The following is an 11,793-nucleotide window of genomic DNA, read 5'->3' on the forward strand; positions in this document are numbered from 1 at the left end:
TCACTCCATTCCGTTTGGATGCAACTCAACACCTTTGACTTTGTTGCCATAGCAATATTGCGCAGAAGAAGATAGCTGAAGACTAGACTCCTTGACCTGCAGAGGTTTACTTGTAATTTAACATGGATGAAAAACTCCATGGAAAGTTGTTCAATCTGTCACTCGTGGTATCTGTCCTGACCAGTAATACTAATGAAGAAATTCATTTTCAGAGCGATTGTGAGAATTAGATACTCAAATGTTTGCATAACGAGCTCCTTTACCTCGCCATTCTGGTCTTAATCACCTGGACTCTCCAAAACACCTACACCCCACTGAAGGATCAGACCTTGGGCCGTCTGGCTCCTGTCATCGTGCGGAATTAATCCGCTGCGCTTGATTGCCATTAGAAGCGTGTGATTATGCGGCCTGATTACGAGGCCCGGCCGAGGAGCGAAGCGGACCGCACATCGTCGCGATGGAATAAAATCACGCAGTGATTACGCTGGAACGGATCAATCTAGAGCAGCCGTGTCGCAATACAGACAGTCTAAAGTGCGCCTCTGATTATTAGGGCACACTTGAAATCCATATAACCAGTCTCCACACTTAACAAGGCCTTTGACTTGCTCAATAAATGTAGGACTTTCGCAATTCAAAGAAAACAAACAGTCGATGTGAGGAATTGACATTTGCAACGACACCTCTAGAGAACACTTTATACTGCACTCATAATTAATTTACTTTCCATATTGACAGTGTTTCAGCTCAGAAAAAAAGCACGTCTTGGTCCTCGGGGTCTGGGTTTATTCTGGCATCTAGGTTTTCAAAATAACTGTGTTGGGTAGTGACTTAATTGTCACATAAATATGTTTTTAACTAAACATTGTATGTTTAAATGCTTAGGCTATAGTTAAACAGCCTGTTGGTTTATTCAGACAGAATCATTCCTCAGGCAATTTACTGAAATTGGACATTCCCACTACCAGCATGTGGAGTCATATAGCTTATCATGTATTTTCATTTGCTGTCAAACCTTCCTGTTAATCTATTGACCATTTGAGGTGGGTTCTTTCTGAATTTATTCATATTTTGGGGTGTGTTAGATAGATAGATAAATACTTTTTATTGCCACACAACAGTGTTGGTGGTATTTTTATTACAGGATATAGCTCAATCCAGTGAATGAATAGTAACATGAATAAATAATAATAATAATAATACAATTATGATTTAATTATTATGTTTATCTATATTTTCAATTTAGTTGTGTTCAAGAATCTTATTGAGGGAAAGAGGGATCTTTTATGATTCTGGAAGCACAGTTTAAGGTGTGTTCAGAGTCCAGAGTGTGCTTTAGCCTTCATTAGATTTATATCTGCTATTGCCGTATTTTTTGCAGTTGTGTGAAGGATCTGGGAATCCAGGGTTAATTTCCTCAAGGATTCGGTGATGTCTGTCATAGACATGTACCGACAGCAGTGGGATACACTTAGTCTCAGCTTGAAACCCACATTTCCTAGAGCAACAGGTACACTAATTGACTTCCATTAGGTGATTAAGGTTGCAGAGTTAATGGCATAGCACACCAAATCCTGGAAGCAAGCAGTATCCTTTGCATTTATGCAGGCTAGTGCAATAGTTTAACAATGCTTCAGAAATCAAGTGCCATCATATGGTCAATGCAGCTGCCTGATACCCCTAGTGCATTATCATTGCACTTACTGTGCACTGAGTGACCACTGTGGGAAGCCTAGAATAGCAACTCTGTGCTCTTCAACATCAAGAGTTCTGGGTAAAGCCATTTTGGGGTTATCCATTTGTTCTTTTAGAAGTGTTTCTCGTAATAAGGGACTTTCAGTTTGAATGCTTTCCATTGTAATAACACGTTCTCCAACGATGAAATGAATGATGAATGATCACTACACACCGGTGGACTTCAGAGAGTCCAGCTAGAGGGCTCCAGTGTGAACACATGGTCAGCGTGCTGCCACGGAGATGGACGGCGGCGCCTCTCTTACGCACTGGCGTGGGCCAGGCCCGATGTTCTGCCAGCAGGCTGCGTCACATGTCCTCGCGGGCATCCTACGTGCAGAGCTGCGCTCCATGGAGGCCCTGGTGCTGCTGCTGCTGCCCGCCTGCCTCTCAGCGCCAGATTGTGGCCGCCTGGGGAGCAGGAGACACCCGGCCTGTGGAGCCAAGTCTCCACGACAACTCCCCATCTCTCTCTCACACACACACACACGACAGAGAGAAGGACAGAGACAACTCCCCATCTCTCTCTCACACACACACACACGACAGAGAGAAGGACAGAGACAACTCCCCATCTCTCTCTCACACTCACACACACACACACACACGACAGAGAGAAGGACAGACACAACTCCCCATCTCTCTCACACACACACACGACAGAGAGAAGGACAGAGACAACTCCCCATCTCTCTCTCTCTCACACACACGACAGAGAGAAGGACAGAGACAACTCCCCATCTCTCTCTCACACACACACACAGAGAGAAGGACAGAGACAACTCCCTATCTCTCTCTCACACACACAGAGAGAAGGACAGAGACAACTCTCCATCTCTCTCACACACACACACACAACAGAAGGACAGAGACAACTCCCCATCTCTCTCACACACACACACACACACACGACAGAGAGAAGGACAGAGACAACTCCCCATCTCTCACACACACACACACACACACACACACACGACAGAGGGAAGGACAGAGACAACTCCCCATCTCTCTCTCACACACACACACACACACAGAGAAGGACAGAGACAACTCCCCATCTCTCTCACACACACACACACAACAGAAGGACCGAGACAACTCCCCATCTCTCTCTCACACACACACACACAGAGAAGGACAGAGACAACTCCCCATCTCTCTCTCACACACACCACAGAGAGAAGGACAGAGACAACTCCCCATCTCTCTCACACACACGACATAAAGAAGGACAGAGACAACTCCCCATCTCTCTCACACACACACACACACACAACAGAGAGAAGGACAGAGACAACTCCCCATCTCTCTCACACACACACACACACACAACACAGAGAAGGACAGAGACAACTCCCCATCTCGCTCACACACACACGACAGAGAGAAGGACAGAGACAACTCCCCGTCTCTCTCACACACACACGACAGATAAGACAGAAGGATGGAGCGGAGCTCTGCTGAAGAGTTTATCAGATGTACGAATAAGGAAGAGGGGCGACGAGGAGGGGGACATGCAGGAAGCGGCAGGCCAACATCAGCGGCCCATCAGCAGTCTAACTCCATATAACGTGCTGCTAATGAGGGCTCCCATTCACGCTGATCTCCTCCGAGCCCAGCGCAGGAGACAAAGGAGCTGTGCCTATTGCACCCCCAACACAGGCCCGGGATCAGGATGCTCGCAAGCTTTTATTCTCACGCATTCAAATCAGGCAACAACAAGGGACTCCCACCTTTGTTTTCACACCGCATGCTCACAATTAAGCTCCTGGGGCCACATTAGACTATTCATCAGCTCAGAGAGCCCGTGTGCCATCACAGGCAGTGAGCAGCCATGGAGGGAGTGTGACAGCCGTGAGGTGAAGCTCTGTAGGAACTCCTCTCCGTTACTCTGTTTCAGTGAGCTTTCATTTTTATTAATTGAACCATGATAGTTTTACTCTTTGAGAATTGTCAGTATTGTCTTACTTAGCTTTGACTAGCTGAACCCCCGGATAAGATGGGGAATTTGATGGCAGCAACTGAATGTGAGGTCACTTAAGAGAATGTAGAATGTGTGTTGTTCTGGAAGTTTCTGCCATTTCTGATTTCCCTTTGAGTGGCTCTTCTCTACTGTGTCAATACAAGCATTCAACAAAGCACAAAGCAAGGTTCAAGAAAACAAAAGGTTTTATTCTTAAACATTTGTCATAAAAATAACAACATCAAATGCTCATTCAAAGTATTCTGTATAAACAGTGTGAATATATACAAAATTTCCAAGCAGTTAATATAACTTAAGGCATGTTCACATTATCTTTGTTTACCCTGATTGTTCTTGACAATCTCATTCAAGACATTAGAGTTGTGCACATGTCACATGTCAGTTGTGTTAGGATGCCTTTTAAAACAGCTCATCTATAAAAGAGGTACAGGATATCGCAGCAATGTGTGCTACCTGGTTACTCAACTGCAAATGTTCTGGCTTTGGCCAGCCAGTTGTCATAAACTACAACTCATTTGTAATTCATATTATATACATATCTTGTGATCCAACACATGTTTAATGTTTAAATGATGTCATGTTAATCTATGTCCATACTGGGTAATATCCAGCTCTTTCTGTCCTTTTGCCAGAACATTTTCAGTGCCAGTTTTGCAGCTCTGGTATTTCCCAGCATGACATCAGTTATTTTCTGGAACTGGATTAATCACTTTCCTGAGTCCTTGCAAAAACCTTTCACACATGAACATCGTGAGTAAGTTTAGAAATTCAGTATATCTTTAAAAAATCAACAATAACAGTTGTATGGAAATATAGATACACCGTTATAAAAATACAAATTAAATATAGTCATACAAATATATTTATTTTATCCACGTATTATCCACGTACGTCCTACACGATTAATTATTTTGCCATTATTAAGAACAACACAATAACTATTCAAAACCATTGTAACAGAAAACAAAGAGACAAAATAAATCTGGAAACCTTGGCACAAATGAATCGCTTTGTAGTCACGCCATCATATCTTACATTCATGTAAAAGGAGGTCAGTAACATTTCCTCCACTCGTAAGGACCACCTTGTGATCGTTTCTTAATCAATAATATACCGAATAAACATGCATTTCAAACAAGTATAACTGCTGGCAGCGATGGTGTACAAAAGCCCCAGAAGCATTAAAGACTCTCAATTTGAAAGTGGACATCTCAGTGTAGATAAGTGCAATACATTCCAGCTCTCCGGTGTAGTACCGTTTTAGGCTTTTGTGTAGTGCTTGGAGCTGTCCAGCACTGAAAGTACTAGACCACTTAATGTTCTGCTGCTGCATGCCCTCGCAAACTGGTGAAATCGTTTGGAAAACCGGTTTGTCTGCATGGTCACTTGGAAGTCTTTTACAATCAATTAATGTATGTGTTGCATAGGGGATCAGCAGCTCTTTGTAAGTAGGGGGTCGAACAGCAGTTCCCCTAAAGTCAGGCGCCTTCTAAAGCATTCTGTTTCTCATGAGAAACTGTCTTTCTGACTTCTCTCAGGCCTTAGACACTCAAGCCAGGTCTCTCGGAACCAAGCCACACCGCACAGACATCGATCAGTGACCAGCTGTTTACACGGGCTGAATCTTCCAAGACGGAAAGATTTGACATAAAGCCAATTTAAAGCGCATTTTAATGAGCACTTCAGATGCCTTCGGGTAGAGTGAATGGCCACGCGCTGATCACTTGAGGCTTCAGTTCCATCTTCTCTTTTTGTTTGAGATGAACGCGTCCATGGCGCTTTCTCTCGTCACTCCTTGCGAATCGTTTGCCGCATACGTCGCAGGAGAATGGCTTCTCGCCCGTGTGAGTCCGGGTGTGCGTTGTCAGATGGTCGCTTCGACTGAAGCTGCGTAAACAGATGCGGCACTGAAAGGGTTTGTGTCCGGTGTGGATGCGAATGTGCCTGTTGAGCTCGTCAGACCTGGAGAAGCGTCGGTCACAGTTTTCCATAGGACAGGTGAAGGGCTTTTCTTTGGCGGGGCCAGTGGAACCAGGAGTTTTCTTCGCGCGGGGGGCCTTTGGTGGCCGAGTGTAGGTCTGGTTAAAAGACTCCGGCAGCAACGAGGAATACAAAATCGAGTCAATAGTGGAAGATGTGTAAGAGGTGTCGCACTGACTTGACAGTTGCTGCAGCTCAATATTTGGAAATAAAGTCGGTTTCAGAATATTATTGGTTGAGAGATCAATAGCTGGGGAAGGGTAATTAAAAAGTGGCGTGCTAAAACTTTGTGAGCATGTATCCGAGAAACACTGCTCCTGTTTGATCACATTCTCTACTTTGAACTCCATGTCTGGGTTTGGGCAAATAGGGGAAAACGTGTCCAGGAGATCTTTGACATCGACTTGGTCAGGTGGGAAATCACTTGACATCGGAAATGTCTCGGGCTGAAACCCCGCGTCCAAGTAAGTGTCCGGCTTATTAAAGGCGCCCCATTCATAGCAGCTGCTTTCGAATTCATTCTTCACAACAACGGGGAACGTGGCCGTCTCAGACTGGGGTTCAGATGGCTTTTGGCTCACAACTGGTGTGGGGAGGGAGAAGTTCAACTGAGTGGAGGCCGCCTCGGAAGCTTGTGTGCTGGTCTGCGCGTCAGAGAACGTTTGACACATATTCCCCGGGGGGAAAAGGGGCGGAGAGGTGCTGCAAGCGGGCGCTTGCCTCTGGACCCCCGCGTCCCGAAAACTGCCGCTGGTGTTGTCCATCGGAGGTGGGCTGGTGGTGTACGACGTCCCAGTACCGCTCTGCGGCTGCACCTCAGTTAGAGGCGTAGTTGAAATACCGACAATCTCGGTAATCATGTTGAGAAGAGTCTCCGTGCAGCACGATGCGCCCTGAGATGTCTCAACATAGAAGCTGCCAGAGTAGGCGAGGGAGGAAACGTAGCCACTTTTTGCGCCGTCGCAGGGGTTATAGAGAAAATCTGAATTTGTAGGTTCCGTTTTGGGGGTAATAGGTGTCCCTCCTAAAACACACAAAAATAACTTTGTTTTATTACACTATCATGGAATGAATGCACATGCACATGATGCATTTGTTACATAAGCATCCAACAAGCATACACCATTTTTTTCGTTTGACTTAAATCGCAAAAGAACTGCAATTCCATTGCATTTAAAGCAAATTCAATCACACAATTTGAAATACTTTTGCAAATTACCAGCAATATTTGATTGAACAGCAACAGCTTGTACTGCAGCAGCAAACTCACCGGTTGCGAATGGAGCAGGTGCCGCGCTGTCAGCCTGCACAAACATATCCTGATGATCCTTCTCTCCATTAGCGTCCCTTCCAAGAGAGGAGTTTTCGAACTGGAGGTAGAATGAGTCTTGGGAGTTCAAATCCATGTTGTTAAGCATGTTTACAAGAGTGAAGTCCAAATATGAAGTCAGACTCTTTTGCGCACCACAAATGATTTATCAAATCTGTCCCTCTTCACGCAGTAAAGTTTGCGTATATGTATGTCCAAGAAAGCAATCAACGTGCCCCGAAAAAAAATGTAAATAATTCGGGATTCCCTTTTCTTGTAAGTGCTGCACCGATGTCCAGAGCTCCTGTGCTATCTGTTGCTGTGAATTTCACACCAACGGCTTCCCTTCTTGCTCTTTATATACACTTTGGCTGAACGATGGTTCCTCCTCCCCATTCACCGTCTCCGGTTAGAGGATTCCCCGCTGTGTGTCATCTTCCTGCCCATACATGGCCAGAGGATGTGACGGGCTTTCCCAAAAAAGGAGAGTTACGTTTGTGACGTTGCAACAGGTCTCTTGCGCTTCTTCGCAGGAGAGACACCGCGAACACTAAGCTATGTGACCGATGCATCAACAACACAATTAAGATCATAAGCATCGTTTGAGTTTTGGGTAATTCAGTTGGATGTTTATGCTTATGGTAGTGCAATATAGAAACATGTTCTCTTAGAGAGACCAAGGGTAAACAATTTGCAAGCAATTAAGCCATAAATGAATTCCGTTCATTTTACAAATACTGATGAACAGGCGCGCGCGCATACATGCACGCGCATGCACATGATCAAAATGAACGCACAATCTAAAAGCATATATCAGCATAGCTATTTGCACTGACTGGGCATTGGACTTAATTAGATACTGCCTGCATGTATCTAGTTCTGTGAAAGACATCAAACATGCTTATCTACGCTACAGACGACGATAGACAATTGTCTTTGTAAACTTGATGCAGACCGAAAACTAACCGCCACTTTACCCTTGTAACTGCACTGCTGATCACTGTGTAGAAGAATGCGTAAAGAATGTGTAATACTAAATACAGTACAATTTAATGGCTGACTTCAGTTGAATGGTGCAGACCCAAGCCTATAGCCCAAAGGTAGGCGGTAATTTTAAGTGCACCCTCAAATAACGATGCTGTAATTGCCTCCATCAGTCTTAGGCATATACTGTGCACGCTGTCACACATTCAGTTTTAGCCTGCATGGGCTAGGCTTTCCTGGACTTCTATTCAAGGCATTATTGTACTTAGAAATACCAAACGCAGCAATGGCCTTTCGGACATGGGATAAATCGATTGAACCTCCCGCGAGTTCAGTGGCTGATCTCACCTGTCTAGGCACTGACATTTTGCACCACCGTCGCTTTCATTTCTCAGCCGCTATGAACCTATTTTGAACATGCATTTAAATCGGCAGCAGCCTATGCATCACGAAATACGAATACAAATACAATCTACATTGAATAGGCGTAGACGACTATGGGTTTTTGGATCCAGTATCTGGTGAAAAGCCAACTACGCAGCCCCCTTATGAGCGCTTTTTTAAATCAGCACCACGGACAGCTCCTGCGCGTTGTACTTCTGCAAAGGCAGTCTCTCTTTATAACCTGCAACAATCACCTTGTCAAAATCGCCAATCTCGGGGTCTTTGAGTATAAACTAAACAACATTCGAATGGGATTGTTTACTTTAGAGGGATTTATAGATCATTGAAATGCATTTAACTCATGAATAAAAATTTCGAAAGGCGAAAATGAGTCTTTTCCCAAGACGTTCCAGTTGTTCAAAGATTGCATTCAGCAAATGTCTTCAAAGGACTTTCTTTAAATACCATGCATCTTTAAATTGATGTCATAGGCGAATGTGGAAATGCGCCGGGTGTAGCTTTTAAACTTCGGATAATGACACAATTACGTTCGTCGTCCAGGTTGACATTCACCGGGAAAAAATCTGAGATTTTTTTTTATTATTTTAAAGTGAGTTAATGCATTCTTACTCCAGATACCTAAGTGTTCCATCTGACAGAGGTGTCCTTAAGTAAGCCCAAATCTATTAAAAAGGTCTCGTCATATTTAGTTCACAAGACGTGTTATGATAACTGCTGAGTGAAGCTTCACCTCTCGCCTCTGCGAAATATCACGGAGAACAGTAATGGCTTTATGTAATGTAGCACTTAAAGATCAGGAAAAAACCATTGTTGGTCTAATGACACCAAAGTTGATTTTTTTCCCCCTCTTCTGTCAAAACTGCAACAATCTGTAATCTTAATATGTAAACCACTTGTGTATCGTACACCTGTGGGGAACGCCCCTGTCATACGTTTACATGTATGACTTATATCATCATTAAGAATCAGTCAATGAAAGCTACTGCAATTAAGCTAATCGCATTAGAATGACACCCGGAAGGACAAATGAGAGAGTTCCATGTATCGCTGCTCTGACGAGTGAGCTGCAGTCTATTTAGGCCCTAGTGGAAGATTTGAATTTCATCCAAAACCTTGCTGGTGAAGTTGTGTGGCATCTATGTCACTGCCTGGTATGCTCTGCCAGTCTCTGCCCTCGCTTGTCACCCATCTGGTCTGTGATCGTGATTCCATTCCACTGCTTAGATTGGCCCTGGCTCTATCAGCACCTCAATCAGGTCTATTCAACATTCCCTCCCACTTCACCTCTCTGAAGCAGGCTTCACAGTGCGGATGAAAGACTCGCTGCCCTCCAACAGCTTTCCTGAGCAGCTAATGAAATGTGGCATTCCCCCAAAAGCCAAAAAAAGTTTTAAAAAAATCTCATGTCATCTGCATGATAATGTTAACGATCAAAGCCAGCTCGCAGACATTGTGCCCTCAAAGCCCAACCGGAACAACAAAGATAGAAATGATCAGTGCTAAACAAGTCATTGCATTGAAATGCATTGTACAGCTTGTATAAACCAGTATGAGCAATACCTGCATGTCCACACATGCATGGAGATTATGTAAGCATATGTCTATCACTACAAGAAAGCCCATTTGGAGGTACAGCTCCACTGTAGCCTACTGTACTACAGCAGTAATGTGTTGCTGATGCTTGTGCACATGATGTGCCAAGCACTGCTGAGCAGCTCAGAGGCGGACTCCATAACTCCAGTGCTGCTGGGGAGATGCGGTGTACTGTAGGCTATGTGTAGAATAGATGTGTTGAATTGACTGGGTTCGCAGAGGAACACCAGCAGAGCCAGGGTGGTAAGCAGGGTGGTGCAGGGTGGTAAGCAGGATCACAAGCGCCCCCAGATCACATTGCTGCACCATGTCCCACATTACAATCCCCCTTAAGGCTCCGGATGAAGGCTCAACTCCTTTGTGCCAGGGGAAAACAATGGAGTTTCTAAGAAACCGCAAAAAAGGATTGGAAGAACTAGCACCGGAGAAACCTCTGCCGGAAGCACGACTCGCTATAAATACAAGACGCTCATCTCAGCTGCCAAGTAGGATTTTTTTCCCTCCCTCTCTCTCCTCTCCTCTCCTTCCATCCCTCTCTGTTCTCCACGCATTGGTTGCACACCAGCGCCGGTGCCCTATGTACACGAGAGAGGGAGCGGAAGCGTGGGGCCTTTGAAGGAGCAGTTTGTGGGTCTCTCCTTATCTCGCTCGTTCTCCCTCTCTCCGCTCTCTCAAGTGTGGGAGTGGGGTTAGGGAAGCCCGCTGTAGCTCCGGTCCCCACTCGGAGAGCGCCAGGTTTCCCTTGTGCTCCAAAAATACACCCAGCTCGCCCACCGCTGTCCCCGGACGCCTATCGGCGGGATTAGAGCTGTTGCTCTCTTCCTGATCGTGACTGCAGAGCATTTCAATGGTTCCCTGCATGCCCATTGGTCAAACCCTCCCACACTAGCTGTGCTCGACCCCCTTTCCCTCCATCCTGGGTCCTCAAGCGCACTTGAGCTGGGATAACTTCTGGCCCAGCTCCAGCTAGCAGGTGGAGTTACCTAACCATCAGTCAGAGTGCTCTCCTGCGCTGCTGTGCCCGCGCTACAGTCTGACTGTACTCCATACTGCCTCCCTTAGCACCAAGGCAAACTTGGAGCCTTATGTACATAATGATCTGAAGGCGTGTGTGTGTGTGTGTGTGTGTGTGTGTGCGTTTGTGCAAGCCAGGGAGAAAGAGAGAATTGAATGCACACAAAAGCTCATATTTCCTTCATGATATTGCTTCTGCCTGGAGGGCAGGATTTCTGCTGCTTATCTAGTAAGACACAATCCACACCATTCATATGAATTGTAACTAGTGCAGACAGCATTTATGCTTGAGATGCATTCAGAGTGATCAGTTTATTCATTTCATTAACCCCTCTGACTGTTGTAGCTTGAGTGTTAGAGAATGCCAGATTGATTGCATAAGTTTTCTTTCACATTAGCGTGCAGAGTGGTGTTACCTTGAATGTAAATCAATTACAGTAACTAAACTCCCCTGCGCACACCCATCACTGCCCTGATACATAGCCAGGAGTGAAAAGAAAATCGCCCGGTTGAAATAAGCTTTTTTTTTTCCTCTTGTGAGGAAACAGACTAAGAATGCGGAGCCTCGCTTGGCGCTTAACAGTAACTATGGTAACGGGCGCTCGGCATGGCACTGCTTCTCTCCAGAAATAAAACTGTTGGGCTAAGAGTGAGCAGGTAAAGACAAAAGATCCCAGCACAGCCTATTTATAGTGGCCCCAGCGCTTACATAACACACACACACACACACACAGGGCAGCTCTGGCACAGGCACTCAAAGGAGGGTGCAGGACCAGGAGCCGGCCAGGGC

General features: G+C 45.3%; 1 protein-coding gene across 1 annotated transcript; it reads right to left on the reverse strand.

Moving 5' to 3' along the window:
• Positions 1-3,950: 3,950 nt before the first annotated feature.
• Positions 3,951-7,276, reverse strand: LOC134099804 (early growth response protein 2b). The gene is made up of 2 exons (XM_062552811.1): positions 6,969-7,276; positions 3,951-6,722 (listed from the first exon to the last, which is right to left on the reverse strand). The coding sequence occupies exons 1-2, from the start codon at positions 7,114-7,116 to the stop codon at positions 5,401-5,403; spliced, it is 1,470 nt and encodes a 489-aa protein (XP_062408795.1). The 5' UTR covers positions 7,117-7,276; the 3' UTR covers positions 3,951-5,400.
• Between the last annotated feature and the right edge of the window lie 4,517 nt (positions 7,277-11,793).

The sequence above is a fragment of the Sardina pilchardus genome, chromosome 2 (genome assembly GCF_963854185.1).
Source record: "Sardina pilchardus chromosome 2, fSarPil1.1, whole genome shotgun sequence".
Taxonomy (NCBI): Eukaryota; Metazoa; Chordata; class Actinopteri; order Clupeiformes; family Clupeidae; genus Sardina; species Sardina pilchardus.